We start from the raw sequence: 19,691 nt of genomic DNA on the forward strand, positions 1-19,691 counted from the left end.
AGATGAGTCTGGCTGGAAGTAGCATAGAGCCAGTTTATGTACTACGTCGAAGGCCAGGCTGTGGAATTGTCATTTTAGCTCACCGACAATATTTTATTGAAGATTTACGAAAAGAAGGGCCAAATTTGGATGAACATAGAAATATTTCTTTTGAAAAGTCACAGGAGTTAGATGGTTTCCTTGTACACTTCTCACATAGGGTCATATCCTGATTAATTAGCCACTCCATAGCAAATGCCTTTGACAAAAGGAATACAATTGAAAATCAGAAAATTCAGACTGTTGATCCTCCATTCATATGATGGAGTTTGTTGATTCACTGATTCCATTCAAAAAGCATGTAATGAGACCTTTTGGCTTACAGGTTGTGTTCTAGCTATCACCTGGTCCTCTAACAGGAAATACAGATCAATAGAAAATTTCAGTAACTGATTTAAAAGAAAAAAGGTTCATAAGGAGTTTTGTGTACCCACCCCCCCCCGTCTCTGTTTCTGTCTTTGTCTCTCTGTTTCCCCTCCTCCTTTACCCCCACTTTGAACTATCTGGGTTCTACTCTTTCAGCTGTTTCTTTTGGCTGTAGGGACAGAAAAGTACTTGGCTCATTTTTTTTTTTTTTTTAGCATCAAGTATTTTATGAGTTTAATTGATAGAAAAAATATGCCCAGGTGATGTCATGTCTGAACGGTAAGGGAGAGGAAACCTAAAACCCCAAATCTTGGTAAAGTTCTATTAGCCAGACCTTGGAACCATAAAAGACTATTACAGTTATGCCAAACGATGTGACATACTTAATTGGCATTGCATTCTGTTGGGCTGAACCCTTACATTAGCTTCCAGGGGAGTTCTAATTTATCTATTTATAGGTAGATATTAGTTTAATTTCTGAATAGTTAGACCTTTGAAGACACTTTTGGTAAGAGGCAAAAATACATACCTTGTCTTTTTCCTGTTGCCATTTGGACCTAGATATTACGAATCCCACAAATGTTGGCATGGAGACTCCACAGAATATTTTTGAAAACCTTTTTTGCTGGACTCTGGGAAAACCTGGTTAGGTCAGTTCAGGAAACATTCCTTTCACAGTTCTGCAGTAATATACTGTCCTTGGATAATACAGGCTCAGAGGGAGAGGCAGACATAGAAAACTCACATATAAGAATATGTCTAGAAATAAGCATATGTTGTGAAGATAATAGGTGGGTGATCAGACTTTTTTTAAGGCATCACTGGGTGAACAGTGGCTTCTGTTTGGTGTTGACTAAGAGTTTGGTGCTTTGCAGATGTAGATCTCTAAACAAACAAATCCAGGATTTGATCACATCTAGCTTTTCGTTAGGAGTAGGTCTTTCTCCTGTACATCCAGAATTATCATAGACATGTTACTTATCATTCATTCTTATGTTATCACCCATTGTTATTTTTTTTAAGCATACTGCTTTTATTTTTTATTATTTTGTTGTGGTAAGAACCCTTACCATGAGATCTACACTCTTCACGATTTTTAAGTGTATAATACACTGTTGTCGACTATAGGCAAGATGTCATACAGCAGATCTCTAGAACTTACTTACCTTGCATAACTGAAACTTTATACCTTTAACTCCCCACTTTGCCCTCTCTTAAGCCCCTGGCAACCACCATTCTACTCTCTGCTTCAGTGAGTTTGACTATTTCAGATATCTCATATAAATAGAATCATGCAGCATTTGTCCTTCTGTGATTGGCTTATTTCACATAGAGTAATGTCCTCGAGGTTCAGCTGTGTTATTACATATTGTAGGATTTCCTTTAATTGAAGGCTGAATAATATTCCAGTGTATGTATTTACCACAGTTTCTTCTTTTTCTTTTTGTAACTTTAAATTTTGATATCATTGAAAACTTTAAAAAAAAACAACAATAGTACAATGATCCCCCTTATGCTCTTTACACAGATTCAACAATTGTTTTAACATTTTGTACCTAAATTTACTCTACCATTTGCACATTTGCTTTGTAAACATACACACCTTTTAACCATTTGAGAATAAGTTACAGAATCATGCCCTTTTATACCTAATTATTTTAGTATAGGTGCCCTAAGAACAAATATACCTACACTAAAATTATTATTTTAGTTACAATTTTAGTTATAACATGCTCTTAAATAACCATGGTATAATTATTAAAATCAGAACTTTTACATATTGACACAATTTTTAGTTCAGTTTGTTTAGTTTCATCAATTATCCCAGTCTATTTCATAACATTTTTTTCAAATTCTGTCCAGAATCTAACACAAGGATCATTTACTGTGCTTAGTTGTGCCTGTGTAGCGTCCTTTAACTTGGAACAGTTCCTTACCCTTTCTTAGTTCCCCGACCAGGGACTGAACCCGGGCCATGGCAGTGAAAGCGCTGAATCCTAACCACTGGACCACCAGGGAATTTGCAACGCTTTTTTTTCATGACTTTAATATTGTGTGTGTATGTGAATATGTAATTTAGTTTAATTTTTATTGAGATATAATTGTGTAACATCATGTAAGTTTAAGTTGTACAATGTGTTGATTTGATATATTTGTACATTGCAATGATTACTACCATAGCATCAGCTAAAACTCCTATCACACCACATCATTGCTATTTTTTTAAACCATATTTTATCCATTCATCTGTTGATGGACATTTAGGTTGTTTCTACATCTTGACTTTTGTGAATAATGCTACAAGGAATAGGTGAGTGCAGATACCTCTTCAAGATTCTGATCTCAGTTCTTTTAGATAAATACCCAGAAGTGGGATTGCTGGATCATTACATATAGAAGTTCTACTTTTGTTTGAGGAACCTCCATACTGTTTTCCATAGTGGTTGTACAACTTGCATTCCCACCAACAGTGTACATGAGTTCTAATTTATACACCTTCTTGTCGACACTTGTTTTTCTTGTCTTTTTTTTTTTGCGGTATGCGGGCCTCTCACTGTTGTGGCCTCTCCCGTTGCGGAGCACAGGCTCCGGATGCGCAGGCTCAGCGGCCATGGCTCACGGGCCCAGCCGCTCCGCGGCATGTGGGATCCTCCCAGACCGGGGCACGAACCCGTGTCCCCTGCATCGGCAGGCGGACTCTCAACCACTGCGCCACCAGGGAAGCCCTCTTGTCTTTGTTGATAATGGCCATCTGACAGGTGTGAGGTGCTGTCTCATTGTGGTTTTGATTTGCATTTCCCTGATGATTAGTGAGCATTTTTAATATACCTGTTGGCCATTTGTATGCATTCTCTGGAGAAATGTCTGTTCAAGTCCTTTGCCATTCTTTAATTAGATAATTTTTGTTTGTTTTTGCTATTGATTTGTGGGAGTTTCTTGTATATTCTGGATATTAAGCCCTTATCAGATATTTGGTCTGCAAATATTTTCTCCCATTCCATAGGTTACCTTTTCATTCTGTCTCCTTTACTGTGCAGAAGCTTTTTCATTTTGTGTAGTCCCACTTGTCTGTTACATTCCTAAACCTAAGGAACTAGTTCAGAATTACTATAGCTTTCTTTTAGATTCTCTTACAATGAATGGTGGTTTAAGCATAGCAAAACATGGCTCTAACCAGAACTCCAATGAACATTGTATGTAATTCAGGCTATGAATATGTACCTGGCAAGAGAAATTCCTGTGTATTTAATCTGTGGTCAAGCAGATCCAAGAGAGCCACTTCCCTAGGTTTCCTTTGCAGACTTTGCTATTCTTTTTGCCTTCTGGAGTCCAAAATTCAGGTTTTACTTGCCTTGACATTTCTTAGAAGAAGTCAACTGGTTGGATCTCACTAAACAGTCATTCTGACACGTTTTCAAAACAGAGATAATTTTTTTTTTCTGCATAGCACCTGCTGCCAGTGCTGTGCAGGTCGAGGTGCTCACTGCAGGCTCCTGCGCAGATAGCACAGTTGTCACTATAGTGCTAACAGGACACATGGTTTAGGTTTCTTAAAAGATATTTGCAACAATTGCTTGTCTTTTGTGCCTCTTACTCCTACTAGCATTGACTATAGCTTCGTTTATTATTATTTCATGTAACTTATAACCACTGGTGCATAAAATTAATACAAGTGGTTAGAGTCATTTCTCTCTGGTTTTGATCTGAAGTCAATGTTGGCATCTGTTTGTTTCCACATTCATAGAACTTGGGGAATTCTACCTGGCATCTCTTCCAAGATAGTGTCTTATCTTTGAATCATGAGGACAATGTTTAGTTTTCATTCAGTAACAAGAGAGCAGGCAGTTCTCACAGTTGATGGAGAAGAGGGCCTGAGAAATTTGGTGGCGTTTCTGTCAAAATGACCTCTCAAAAAACAGGATTTCCTTACAACCCTTGAGACCTCAGAAAGATAGCCCTAAATATCCCTTCCCCACTGCCTTTCCTACAAATGGCAGGAACGCCAAAAGTTAGACTCAGGGCTGCTTTCTGCCTCTGGGAAACCCCTCTTTTGTGTCCACGGATCCAGGGCCTCAAAACTCTGCTTGCCCGTCTGGCAGAGGAAAGGTTCTTGGACACAATTTAGTGTCCCCATCCCGTGGTCCAGGCGTTGGGCCACAACCTCTCTGTAAATATGTCATTCCCTTGTTTTTCCATTTGGAATCTGAGGTAGTTCTCTGATCCTGACGTCTTGGGGAACCGCCCCCCATCACCAGAGAAACATAATTGTTGCAGCACCCTGTTTGACTTTTGACTGTTCCCTTTAACTTGAAGGAATTGTTACGTGTATTCAGAATGAATACGTTACTGTCTGTTATGGGATGTCACTGAAAATGGTGGAGTACAGGATCCATAAAAGCAGTGAGAAAACTGGCAAAACATGCCAGAATCAACTTTTTCATAACTCTAGAGATTAAAGTCTTGTAACAATCTGGGGAGCATCTATTTAGGAAAAACAACTGAATCTCAGAACAGCTAGCTTTGTGAGATTTTAACTTGTGCTGTTTTTCCTCTCCAGATCCACAGTCGCCTCAAAAACCAATAGTTCTGTAATCACAGTGCAAACCATCAGTGTGGTAGGCAGTGGAGAGGGGGCAGAATGGACTTGAAGGTCTTTCTAAGCCTCTCTTCTTCCTCCTTCTGCATTAAGCTGTGATGGACCCTGAGATTTGAGAACTGCTAGTGAGGAAGCCAATTTCAAGTCTTAGCTGAGGGAACATACCCCATTAACTGCTGACAACATCTAGGATCACTTAAGACACATTAGATAGGGCAGGGCTAGAGCTTATCTGCCTCAGTCATCCGTAGGAGACCACAGGGCAACTAGTGCTGCCTCCCACTGGGGCCTTTTGAATATATCACAGTGAACTGGGGGCAGTCTCCAACTGTCCTGTTGGCTCTGTTTTAGTTGTTTCCAAATAACTTCAGGAAGAAACCATCATAGTACTTGGTTTCACTGTATGTAATTCTGTAATGGGACATACGCCAACAATATTCGTTTTCCATAGAAGCACCCATATCTTCTACTGAGTCACTGATGTAATCCCTGTAAAGCTCAGGTCTTTGTGGAAAGTTGATTCAAATAGCCAAAGCGGGATGATCAGTGCTTGTGAAAGGTGAAGGTAGCTTAGCCTACAGGGCTGTGACATAGAACCGGATGCGGCCTTATCTACCCTTTTAAAGATAATGCACTGAATCATATGTACTTGTGTTAACATGACCATGCAGCAGCACCTTGTACACACAGTGTTTGGCTGTGATGACACATCTCATCTGAGCTGTTGGCATTTTTAATTGGTGATGGATCATTGCTGTGAAATTCCAGCCCTGCCTAAGTGAGTCAGTGTGACTCATACATTTGGTAGAAATTTGTGGCACTAATCAATAACCTCATCCGTTTTCTCTGGAAACTGTTAATCATTGTATTCAGGTCAATTGGCATCCAGGTGGATGTGTGCAGCACCAGGGAATAGGATTTTAAAAGCTTAGTTGTTCTGATGATACTTGGTTCTTTTGCTGCCTGTGTTGTGGTGGAATTTGGGCTCTTCAGAGAAACCCTCAGCTTGGCTTTCCACTTAAGGACCAACTCTCTACTTAAGAGGCCTTTAGGAAACATTCTTCTGTGGGATAACTAAAGTGGGAAAAGCATTATCATCATACGATCTAGTCAGCTTTCTGTCTTTAGATGAATGTAAACCTAGACCATCTGTAAGGGTTTGTTTTTTGTGCAACTTTTTTTTTTCTTTATTTGGAAAGTAATATACATTCATTGTAGAAAATTTTAAATATAGATAAAAATAATGAATGGAAGTGTCTTGTAATTCCACTGTTCAAAGACTCATGAGATGGTGTGTTTTAAATCTGCGTTAGTAACATTTCATGTTCAGTTATGTTCATTGTATGTCACCTTTCTGATACTTATCCCACAATTTTGTCCATTCCTTTTATACTTATTCTTGAATTAGAGCCTCATTTAAAAACAACTTTCATATGCCTAAAGACAGTTACTAAGAGTAGGTCTGTCTTATTAACTCAGTCAAATATGGCTTGATTGAGAAAAGGTTATATGAGGATTTTAAGTATCTTGCTTTGCAAAAAAGTGCTCTCGTTTGAGGTGTGACTGTTCTCACTCTACCATATTGTGCTGTGCAGGTATGTGTACTGTTACTGAATTCATTTTACACGTTAGAATGTGCATGCAGCAGAAGGGGTGGGCTGGGTGTGGACAGAGAACATCTTAATACAGGGGCTATCGATATAACCTCTTGCTTCCTAAACTAGATGGTGGCAGAAGCAACCTCTTCATCTTTCATTTTCCCTTAGCACTTAATAGAGTTTAGCATGAACAGTAGATGCTTGGTAAAACCAACTTTGCACCTTAAACACTAGGTTTGGTTTGATTTCCTGTGGTTGGTAGAGAGCACCAGAGGCCAGTTCTTATAGATTGCTTACCTCGTCCAGGTGTCCTTGTGGAAAGTGGTTATGTAGTAAATTGTTAGTCCTAATTCTGTTAGTCAAGTTGGGGGATCTAGTAAAACCAGCACCATGAGGATGTGTTCTTTGGATAGTATCAACATTGTGCATTGGAGCTGAATTTAAAACATGTCCAAAAAGAAAAAAGGTAATAAAATTACTCAGATGACAACTAAAGCAAATAAACCAAATATTTAATTACATAAATTGTCAAATTCCACAAAATGTTCATGCTGAAGAGTAGATTAATATACATGCTAACCCATGACACAGTCCCTGAAATTTAGCCTTGGAGATTTAAGGTGATCCTCAGTTAAGTTGTTTGCAAATACTTTGTGTTTGCCAAAGAGTTGTGAATTAATTAGGAGTGCATTTTCTTAATTGGGGAAAATTTTTTAGATGAGAATTCCAAAATATAGAGCAAAATTTCCTATTAAGTTAAAAAACAGGGCTTCCCTGGTGGCGCAGTGGTTGAGAGTCCGCCTGCCGATGCAGGGGACACGGGTTCGTGCCCCGGTCCGGGAAGATCCCACATGCCGCGGAGCGGCTGGGCCCGTGAGCCATGGCCGCTGAGCCTGCGTGTCCAGAGCCTGTGCTCCGCAACGGGAGAGGCCACAGCAGTGAGAGGCCCGCGTACCGCACAACAACAACAACAACAACAACAACATCCTCACTTGCCCAAGAAGTGATTTAGGATAAAGATTTAAAAAGAAAATTGTGCTCAGCAAGTGGATCAGCCACTGTGTTCTGAAGAAGTTGCTCAGATGCTTCTGTTCTTAACCAACTAAGCCTTAATTCTGTATGGTGAAATAATTATTGGAGGGGTGGGGGAAAGACACCTATGTAGGACCGAGGCAGAAAATGCTGTTGGGATAATATGATACAAACATTTGACAAGGAACTCATCAGCACATAGGGCTGTAGGTGGTAGCTTTTTCACATGATCATCTGATAGATTGCCGATGAGTCAAATTGTGAAGCAACTTGTAGAGTGACTGCCCTGAATCCCAGTGAGGAGACTTGGGGGTCTGGTCTCATCTCTTACTTCTATTCAATACTTGCTCTGCAGATGTAACATCTTTGGGCATCAGTTTTCTCATCTGTTTCAGGAAAGGTTGATGTAAATGATACCACAGATCTCCTTCAGCTGTCAGTGCTATGGTTGTTTGTCGTTACTGGTTATGGTGGTGTTTTAAAATTTACTGTAATGCTATGATCTTAAATACAAGTTCAAATGTTGCCTTTAATGCTCACTGTATTTTTGTATAAAAAATATTGTATTTTGTATTTTGTATATTGTATTCTCCAAAAATTAGAGGAAAATTAATCTTATATTAAGTATCGTTCACTTTAGAAAAAAGCTTAGCTCTGTTGCTTTTAAGTATAGAGTATCATTGATAAATAAAATACACATTTTTATTTATTGATATCTTATGATATTGATAAGTATGCATGTGCTTTTTCATATTAAATGCATTTCAAATATTGATCCAGAAAATCGATTTGCGATTAACCACCTATTAAAACAAATACAAGCCTTTTGTGTTACTGTTTAATAAGCAGGATATTAGAATCAATTTTTAGTGTTTTCTGCAAATAATGTTAGTAATGACAAAGAAATTTTGTCTTCTTAGGAAGAGTTTTATTTCAATATAGCTGAAGTGGGTTAATAAGTAAAAGGAAGGAACTGCTATGTTACTTTACACCTCTTAGGAAGCATCATTAAATGGGTACATTTGGTCTACTTGCTGGAATCGTTAAACTTTATTTGTAAGTGATGCAGAAGTATGTGCCTGTGTGATGACCTGTTCCATCTTCTTTAAAGAATAGTTTGCTGTGGCCAGTCCATCTTCTTCAGTCACTGCTGCACATAAATATAATTTAGCAAAGGATGATTGGTTCCCTTGATAATACCTTTTCTTTTTTCAAGCTTAATCTTAGATGACTTTGTTTTATGCTAGCAGCCATTGCTTTGTTAGAAATGAGATCTAATCAACTGTTATATAGCCAACACGTGATTCCACTACAGAAATACAAACCTGAAGTTAAAATAAATTAAGAAGGACGGAGGAAGGGAGAGACCTTTGGGTGTAGATTGAGCAGACCAGGGATTCTTGGGTCAGACAGGTCATGTAGTTGTTTGAAGGGGCACCAGTCCCTGTGAGACTTCTGTCCCGTGTGTTAGCCGTCATGCTCGGGCTAGGGTTATGGCAGAGTGACCTCTTTTAAAGTTGTATTTTAGATGTTGAAATTGGGCTTCTAACGCTCAAATCTGCATGTGTTTCCTTAACTTTGTTTTGCACTCAAAACTGGATTAGGCCGCCTTCCATTGCTGAATTGTTATTTTCCAGTGTGAGTAAAGCAGGAGTCCTCAAGCAAAGCATTCTTCTTTAAAAGTAATGTGAGCCAGCTAGCCGGGAGGGAGTCCGGGAAAACTCTAGAGCTGCCGAAGAGGCAAGAGACTTTTTCTTCCCTCTTGGTTTCCTGGTGCGCGAGGAGAGGGGATTAAGAGCGCTGCTTAAAGGGGCTCCACGGACGGGCGCGAGTCGCGACTGAAAGCGCGGAGCCCAGTGACAGGCGTGGGACGCTGGGGCTGCTGCTGCCGCCGCCAAGAAGCCTGTGTGCGAGCGCAGGTCACTGCCCACACCGCCCTTCCGGGAGCCTGTGCAGCCCGCCACTGCCGGAGTCCCGGGATCCAGGGGCGGCTTCCCTGGGAGAACGCACGGTGCGCCTCGGGCTGGTGCAACGTCACGCCGACCTCTGCCGCTGCAGGCTCGCCCCGCACTCCGTGCCCCTCCCTCCCTCCTGGCCTGAGTGAGCCAGAGTCCCCGAAGAGGCTGCTCCTTTAACCCTGTCCTATCTGAGCGAAGAACAGACGCCCTCCGGCGACCTACACGCAGAGGCGGGGCCAAATCCAAAGCTGAGACCTAGGAGCTGTGAGAACAAAGAAGAGAAAGGGAAACCTCTCCCAGCAGCCTCAGAAGCAGCGGATTAAAGCTCCACAATCAACTTGATGTACCCTGCATCTGTGGAATACATGAATAGACAACACATCATCCCAAATTGAGGAGCCCGGAGTCAGTGCTGTGCCTCTGAGGTGGGAGAGCCAACTTCAGGACACTGGTCCACAAGAGACCTCCCAGCTCCACATAATATCAAACGGCGAAAATCTTCCAGAGATCTCCATCTCAACACCAGCACCCAGCTTCACTCAACGACCAGCAGGCTACAGTGCTGGACACCCTAAGCCAAACAACTAGCAAGACAGGAACACAACGCCACCCATTAGCAGAGAGGTGGCCTAAAATCATAAAAAGTCCACAGACACCCCAAAACACACCACCAGACGTGGACCTGCCCACCAGAAAGACAAGATCCAGCCTCATCCACCAGAACACAGGCACTAGTCCCCTCCACCAGGAAGCCTACACAACCCACTAAACCAACCTTAGCCACTGGGGACAGACACCAAAAACAACAGGAACTACGAACCTGCAGCCTGCAAAAAGGAGACCCCAAACACAGTAACATAAGCAAAATGAGAAGACAGAAAAACACACAGCAGGAGAAGGAGCAAGATAAAAACCCACCAGACCTAACAAATGAAGAGGTAATAGGCACTCTACCTGAAAAAGAATTCAGAATAATGATGGTAAAGATGATCCAAGATTCTATTTCCCAGATACAAAATCTCGGAAATAGAATAGACAAAATGCAAGAAACAGTTAACAAGGACCTAGAAGAACTAAAGATGAATCAAGCATCGATTAAAAACACAATACATGAAATAAAAAATACTCTAGATGGGATCAATAGCAGAATAACTGAGGCAGAAGAACGGATAAGTGAGGTGGAAGATAAAATAGTGGAAATAACTGCTGCAGAGCAAAATAAAGAAAAAAGAATGAAAAGAACAGAGGACAGTCTCAGAGACCTCTGGGACAACATTAAACGCACCAACATTCGAATTATAGGGGTTCCAGAAGAAGAAGAGAAAAAGAAAGGGACTGAGAAAATATTTGAAGAGATTATAGTTGAAAACTTCCCTAATATGGGAAAGGAAATAGTTAATCAAGTCCAGGAGGCACAGAGAGTCCCATACAGAATAAATCCAAGGAGAAATACGCCAAGACACATATTAATCAAACTGTCAAAAATTAAACACAAAGAAATCATATTAAAAGCAGCAAGGCAAAAACAACAAATAACACACAAGGGAATCCCCATCAGGATAACAGCTGATCTCTCAGCAGAAACTCTACAAGCCAGAAGGGAGTGGCAGGACATACTTAAAGTGATGAAGGAGAAAAACCTGCAACCAAGATTACTCTACCCAGCAAGGATCTCATTCAGATTTGATGGAGAAATTAAAACGTTTACAGACAAGCAAAAGCTGAGAGAGTTCAGCACCACCAAACCAGCTTTACAACAAATGCTAAAGGAACTTCTCTAGGCAAGAAACACAACAGAAGGAAAAGACCTACAATAATGAACCCAAAACAATTAAGAAAATGGGAATAGGAACATACATATCGATAATTACCTTAAATGTAAATGGACTAAATGCTCCCACCAAAAGACACAGAGTGGCTGAATGGATACAAAAACAAGACCCATCTATATGCTGTCTACAAGAGACCCACTTCAGACCTAGAGACACATACAGACTGAAAGTAAGGGGATGGAAAAAGATATTCCATGCAAATGGAAACCAAAAGAAAGCTGGAGTAGCAATTCTCATATCAGACAAAATAGACTTTAAAATAAGGACTACTAGAAGAGACAAAGAAGGACACTACATAATGATCAAGGGATCGATCCAAGAAGAAGATATAACAATTGTAAATATTTATGCACCCAACATAGGAGCCCCTCAATACATAAGGCAAATACTAACAGCCATAAAAGGAGAAATCGACAGTAACACACTCATAGTAGGGGACTTTAACACCCCACTTTCACCAATGGACAGATCATCCAAAATGAAAATAAATAAGGAAACACAAGCTTTAAATGATACATTAAACAAGATGGACTTAATTGATATTTATAGGACATTCCATCCAAAAACAACAGAATACACATTTTTCTCAAGTGCTCATGGAACATTCTCCAGGATAGATCATATCTTGGGTCACAAATCAAGCCTTGGTAAATTTAAGAAAATTGAAATTGTATCAAGTATCTTTTCTGACCACAATGCTATGAGACTAGATATCAATTACAGGAAAAGAGCTGTAAAAAATACAAACACATGGAGGCTAAACAATACACTACTTAATAACGAAGTGATCACTGAAGGAATCAAAGAGGAAATTAAAAAATACCTAGAAACAAATGACAATGGAGACACGACGACCCAAAACCTATGGGATGCAGCAAAAGCAGTGCTAAGAGGGAAGTTTATAGCACTACAATCCCACCTTAAGAAACAGGAAACATCTCGAATAAACAACCTAACCTTGCACCTAAAGCAATTAGAGAAAGAAGAACAAAAACATCCCAAAGTTAGCAGAAGGAAAGAAATCATAAAAATCAGATCAGAAATAAATGAAAAAGAAATGAAGGAAACGATAGCAAAGATCAATAAAACTAAAAGCTGGTTCTTTGAGAAGATAAACAAAATTGATAAACCATTAGCCAGACTCATCAAGAAAAAAAGGGAGAAGACTCAAATCAATAGAATTAGAAATGAAAAAGGAGAAGTAACAACTGACACTACAGAAATAAAAAAGATCATGAGAGATTACTATAAGCAACTCTATGCCAATAAAATGGACAACCTGGAAGAAATGGACAAATTCTTAGAAAAGCACAACCTGCCGAGACTGAATCAGGAAGAAATAGAAAATATGAACAGACCAATCACAAGCACTGAAATTGAAACTGTGATAAAAAATCTTCCAACAAACAAAAGCCCAGGACCAGATGGCTTCACAGGCGAATTCTATCAAGCATTTAGAGAAGAGCTAACACCTGTCCTTCTGAAACTCTTCCAAAATATAGCAGAGGGAGGAACACTCCCAAACTCATTCTACGAGGCCACCATCACCTTGATACCAAAACCAGGCAAGGATGTCACAAAGAAAGAAAACTACAGGCCAATATCACTGATGAACATAGATGCAAAAATCCTCAACAAAATCCTAGCAAACAGAATCCAACAGCACATTAAAAGGATCATACACCATGATCAAGTGGGGTTTATTCCAGGAATGCAAGGATTCTTCAATATACGCAAATCAATCAACGTGATACACCATATTAACAAACTGAAGGAGAAAAACCATATGATCATCTCAATAGATGCAGAGAAAGCTTTCGACAAAATTCAACACCCATTTATGATAAAAACCCTGCAGAAAGTAGGCATAGAGGGAACTTTCCTCAACATAATAAAGGCCATATATGACAAACCCACAGCCAGCATCGTCCTCAATGGTGAAAAACTGAAACCATTTCCACTAAGATCAGGAACTAGACAAGGTTGCCCACTTTCACCACTCTTATTCAACCTAGTTTTGGAAGTTTTAGCCACAGCAATCAGAGAAGAAAAGGAAATAAAAGTAATCCAAATTGGAAAAGAAGAAGTAAAGCTGTCACTGTTTGCAGATGACATGATACTATACATAGAGAATCCTAAAGATGCTACCAGAAAACTACTAGAGTTAATCAATGAATTTGGTAAAGTTGCAGGATACAAAATTAATGCACAGAAATCTCTGGCATTCCTATATACTGATGATGAAAAATCTGAAAGAGAAATCAAGGAAACACTCCCATTTACCATTGCAACAAAAAGAATAAAATATCTAGGAATAAACCTACCTAAGGAGACAAAAGACCTGTATGCAGAAAATTATAAGACACTGATGAAAGAAATTAAAGATGATACAAATAGATGGAGAGATGTACCATGTTCTTGGATTGGAAGAATCAACATTGTGAAAATGACTCTACTACCCAAAGCAATCTACAGGTTCAATGCAATCCCTATCAAACTACCACTGGCATTTTTCACAGAACTAGAACAAAAAATTTCACAATTTGTATGGAAACACAAAAGACCCCGAATAGCCAAAGCAATCTTGAGAACGAAAAATGGAGCTGGAGGAATCAGGCTCCCTGACTTCAGACTATACTACAAAGCTACAGTAATCAAGACAGTATGGTACTGGCACAAAAACAGAAAGATAGATCAATGGAACAGGATAGAAAGCCCAGAGTTAAACCCACGGACATATGGTCACCTTATCTTTGATAAAGGAGGCAGGAATGTACAGTGGAGAAAGGACAGTCTCTTCAATAAGTGGTGCTGGGAAAACTGGATAGGGACATGTAAAAGTATGAGATTAGATCATTCCCTAACACCATACACAAAAATAAGCTCAAAATGGATTAAAGACCTAAATGTAAGGCCAGACACTATCAAACTCTTAGAGGAAAACATAGGCAGAACACTCTATGACATAAATCACAGCAAGATCCTTTTGGACCCACCTCCTAGAGAAATGGAAATAAAGACAAAAATAAACACATGGGACCTAATGAAACTTAAAAGCTTTTGCACAGCAAAGGAAACCATAAACAAGACCAAAAGACAACCCTCAGAATGGGAGAAAATATTTGCAAATGAAGCAACTGACAAAGGATTAATCTCCAAAATTTATAAGCAGCTCATGCAGCTCAATAACAAAAAAACAAACAACCCAATCCAAAAATGGGCAGAAGACCTAAATAGACATTTCTCCACAGAAGATATACAGACTGCCAACAAACACATGAAAGGATGCTCAACATCTTTACTCATTAGAGAAATGCAAATCAAAACTACAATGAGATATCATCTCACACCAGTCAGAATGGCCATCATCAAAAAATCTAGAAACAATAAATGCTGGAGAGGGTGTGGAAAAAAGGGAACACTCTTGCACTGCTGGTGGGAATGTGAATTGGTACAGCCGCTATGGAGAACGGTATGGAGGTTCCTTAAAAAACTACAAATAGAACTACCATATGACCCAGCAATCCCACTACTGGGCATATACCCTGAGAAAACCATAATTCAAAAAGAGACATGTACCAAAATGTTCATAGCAGCCCTATTTACAATAGCCCGGAGATGGAAACAACCTAAGTGTCCATCATCGGATGAATGGATAAAGAAGATGTGGCACATATATACAATGGAATATTACTCAGCCATAAAAAGAAATGAAATTGAGCTATTTGTAATGAGGTGGATAGACCTAGAGTCTGTCATACAGAGTGAAGTAAGTCAGAAAGAGAAAGACAAATACTGTATGCTAACACATATATATGGAATTTAAGAAAAAAAAATGTCATGAAGAACATAGGGGTAAGACAGGAATAAAGACACAGACCTACTAGAGAATGGACTTGAGGATATGGGGAGGGGGAAGGGTAAGCTGTGACAAAGTGAAAGAGCGGCATGGACATATATACACTACCAAACGTGAGGTAAATAGCTAGTGGGAAGCAGCCGCATAGCACAGGGAGATCAGCTTGGTACTTTGTGACCGCCTGGAGGGGTGGGATAGGGAGGGTGGGAGGGAGACGCAAAAGGGAGGGGATATGGAAACATATGTATATGTATAACTGATTAAATTTGTTATAAAGCAAAAAAATAAAATAAAATAAAATTAAAAAAAAAAAAATAAAAGTAATGTGAGCAAACCAGGTTTTGCACAGTCAGGTATATTGAGGCCAGTGACTTACCAAGGTGCTTTTCAAAAATGTATTTGGCGTATTAGTAGGCTTGTGTGAAAGAATCATCTTTCTTCTGTTTGATGGTTTTTGAATAGAAAATGTAAAAGAGCTGCTCAGCTAAACAGTTGGAGACCTGTCAATTCAGTTTTCAAATCTTAGCCTGCACCTGTGAGACTTTTGAAAGCAGTTAATATTAATTATGCCTTTTAAAAAAATGTTTAATTAGCTTAATTCAAGGAGAAGGAAGGGTCTATAGCTTCTTTTGTGGAACATTTCTGTCATTGACTCCGTGGGAAAGTAGTTGACAACTTTTGAAATTGGCTTTCATTTCAGGCTTGGAGTTGCAGAGAAAACTTATGAAATTTGCTTTCATTTCAGGCTTGGAGTTGCAGAGAAAACTGTTTCCCCTCTGAAGCAGTCATTTGGAGCTCAGAATGAAGCCCTCAGTATTGCCATCTTTCTACTTGCCCCATGTTACACTGTCACTGCTTTATGACTTGCAGGTTCTCATAAATCTGCAGAAAGGAGAACTAAGGCTTAGCAATGTAGAGTCTCCAGAATGAACCCTAATGTTGAAACATCCTAACCCTTTGAAATGTCAGCATATTTCCCTCTCAGTTTCAGCTGCCATACCAGGCTTTGGGTGAGGGATCAGGCTGTGGAGGCATTTGTATACTATTTAGGTTTTGCGTACTGTTAAGGTTCAGTATCACAGGCTGATATCACAGTTGCTAATGTATGACCTTGCCTAGGCTTAAAGTCTGAAGCAGGGACTCCTGATAACAGTGATGGGAAGGTGCTGGTAAAGTTGGGTCACATGATAGGAGGTCTGCCTATTAGCTGAGCTCTACCCTTTCACTTGTTTAAAAATGCAGTCTGTATGCCTGTTGTCTCAAATCACCTCTGCAAATATGGCTTGGCCTGCTGATTAGAGCCTGGATTGTTGGTTAGTCTCATGTATAGTCTGATTCATTATATGCAGTGGTGACTGGCGTTGTTTCATGTCCGTCGGTATATTGCCTGACAAGATGATAGCCAGTACACAGAACTGTGTGGGCCTCATAGTCTACAGAAACAGCTTTGTGGTGATGGGGTGGTTGGTGGTGATGGGTTAGTTAGTGGTGGTTTGACCAGCAATCCTCAGTTAGCCGTAGGTACAAGTAGAGAACAGTGTCCATTTTTAAAGTGCATCTGCCTCTGCTAAGAAAGTAATCTATAGCTTTATAGAAGTTTCCCTTTTTATTTGTAGATATAATACTTTGCCAAGCAGAAGAACCCTGAAAAATTCAAGATTAGTGAGTAAGAAAGATGACGTGCATGTCTGTATCATGTGTTTACGTGCCATCATGAATTATCAGGTATGTTTCTGTTTATAATCCTTTAAAAAATCTGAATTCATCAGTCTCAGATCTTGTTCTCTTTGGTGACTTTGTATTATTTCTATTTGAAGTAAATAGCAGGATTTAATGAAATTCTATTAAAAAAGAAAGGTCTAGTTCATTTTAGTGCTCATAATTCATCGCCCTTGTATTTTAATTAGCATTTATAATTTGCAATGTATTTAAGGGAAGACATTTTCCTCTTATAATGGCAAGCTTGTCTAGATTACTTGGTAAATGTTTGTGACTATTAAAGACAGCATAAACCACTGGTTGTGGGCAATAATGGAACAGCTTTAGGACCCTAGGAATGATAGACTCTCACACTGGACAGGTCATTGCTTCTCAAAGGGTTATATGATGAATAGGCAAGGAGTTATAACTACTGTGTGTTGGACCCTGTGGTTTCTGATCTTCATAAGAAACACTTGGAGAATTCTTGGGAAAAGTGCAGAGTTCTCCTTACAGGTTATCCCCACTCTGAAAAACACCGGGAGCGACTAACTACAGTGTGTGGGATTAATCCTAACCACAAAGTGGGAGTTAGAGCCTGGAGTATCTAGGGTGAGCTGACAGGGTCAAAAGTATAGTTGTAAAAGCAAACCAGGGCTGAGAATTAGACAAACATTGTTCACATCAGAAAATACGGCTTGATTTCCATTGAAACGGATCCTATAGAGGGGTCCAAGTAGAAATGGGTGGTAAATGCATAGGTCAGTATTAGAGTTCAAACCCAACATAAGCATGCCAAACTGAATTTAAGAAGGGAAACATGCATTTATTCTTTCAACCAATTAATATTTTTTGAACATTGCCAGACAGACCCTGTTCTAGGCACAGGGAATACAGCATCAAATAAATAAGTGCCCAAGGGAACTTACTCTCTGTTGAGGGGAGACAGATGGTAAACAATTAAATTGGTAAACTATATAGCATTCCAGATAATAATAGTGATGAAATGAAATAAAAGCTGCCACGTAAATAGTGCTTCCTACAGTCTAGTACTTTTAAACCTATTACTTAATTTGAGCCTCATAACAGTCCTGTGATATTGGTAATATTACCCTCGCCATTTTACTGATGAGGAAACTGAAATACAGAGAAGTTAAGTAATTTGCCCAGGATTACATAGCCAATAAATGGTGGACTCAGATTTGAACCCAGGAAGACTGCCTCCAGAGAACTACTACTTAGTACTATAGAAAAAATAATCAAGAAATAAGAATAAGTGAGGGAAATGTGAGTTCAGTTTTAAATAGGCTAGCAAGAAAAGTGTCATGGAGAAGATACCATTTATGTAAACTAGAACGAGGGAACAAGGTAAGGAATATTTAGGGAAGACAATTATTATAGGCAGAGAGAAGGGCAAGTGCAAAGGCCCTGAGGCAGGAATAGGTCTGATGTACTGAAGGCACAGAAAGGAGGTCAGGTTGGCTGGATCAGAATGAATAAGAGGGAGAGAAGTAGAAGATGAAATCTGAAGTTACAAGGGGGTCCTGATTATGCAGGGCTTTATAAGCCAATGAAGGGACATGGGCTTTGCTATGATTAGAAAGCTATTGAAGGTTCTGAGGAAAAGTGTGACTTAATCTGACACTTGAATTTAACATGATCCCTCTGACTTCTGTGTTAGGAATCACCCTGGGGGGCAAAGACAAAAGGAAGTAGACCTTTTAGGCAGCTGTTGCATTAATTTAGGTGAGTGTTGATGGTGGTATGGACCAGGAGAATAGAAGTAGAGGTGATGAGAGGTGGCCAGATTCTGGTTTCGTTTTGGTGGTAAGGACAGTAGCAGTGTATGTGTGGTGAGGAGTGAGGACAGCTCCAAAGTGTTTGTCCTGGGCGCCTCTAAGATGGAGTTGCCATCTACTAAGATGGGGAAGGCTGCAGGGTGAGCAGATTTGGGAGAGACCTGATTAGGAGTTCAGTTTGGGGGATGTTAACTTTGAGGTGTCCATAGATATCCAAATAGAGATCGTAAATAGGTGGTCGGATATGCCAGTCAGGAGTTCAAGGTCTGGAGGTCTGGGCTGGAGATAAAAGTTTGAGAGTCAGTAGATGGTATATAAACCCAGGGGAGTGAAGGAGATCAGCGGGGATAGACAGAGAAGCAGAGAGGTCCCAAATGACCCTGGGGCACTCTGTTTAATGTCAGAGAGATGAGGAAAAACTAGCTAGAGAGACTGCGAAGCAGCCAGGGAAGTAGGAGCCAAGCACAGGAAGTATTTCATGGAGCAGAGAGTGGTCAGCTGTGTCCGGGGCTGCTGCCAAGTCAGGCAAGATGAAGAGAGTTGGCCATGGGCTCCAGCAAAGTGCCCATCATTGCCGGTACAGTTTCATTGTAGTGTTGGGGATGAAATCCCTGACGAAAGTGGTGTCAAGAGAGAACGGGAGGAGAGGAATTGGAGACCACGAGTGGTTGGAGTTTTGCTGTAAAAGAATAGCAGAAAAATGAGAGAGTGGCTGGACACTGGTTATTGGGTCAAGAGAGTTTTTGTTTTTGTTTTTTAAGAAAGGAGAATTTGCATCATGTTTTTATGCTAATGATAGTGAATCAGAGAGGGAAAAATAATGATGGGGAATGGGAGAATCGCTGGAGCATATACTGTTCTTGAGTAGGTTGGAGGGAATGCGATCAAGAACTCAAGTGAGGGGAATGGCCTT

At 39.9% G+C, this 19,691-nt stretch overlaps 1 protein-coding gene across 3 annotated transcripts in view; it reads left to right on the top strand.

The window, feature by feature from the left end:
* Nucleotides 1-19,691, top strand: part of FMNL2 (formin like 2) — a 311,735-nt gene that overhangs the window by 227,142 nt on the left and 64,902 nt on the right. For all 3 annotated transcript variants that reach the window (XM_082630361.1, XM_082630362.1, XM_082630363.1), the window contains exon 7: nt 16,898-17,006. In XM_082630361.1, the coding sequence (XP_082486487.1) occupies nt 16,898-17,006 (109 nt within the window). The remainder of the gene's footprint in view (nt 1-16,897; nt 17,007-19,691) is intronic.

This window comes from Mesoplodon mirus (genome assembly GCF_964341445.2).
Source record: "Mesoplodon mirus genome assembly, chromosome: 8".
NCBI classification, from domain to species: Eukaryota; Metazoa; Chordata; class Mammalia; order Artiodactyla; family Ziphiidae; genus Mesoplodon; species Mesoplodon mirus.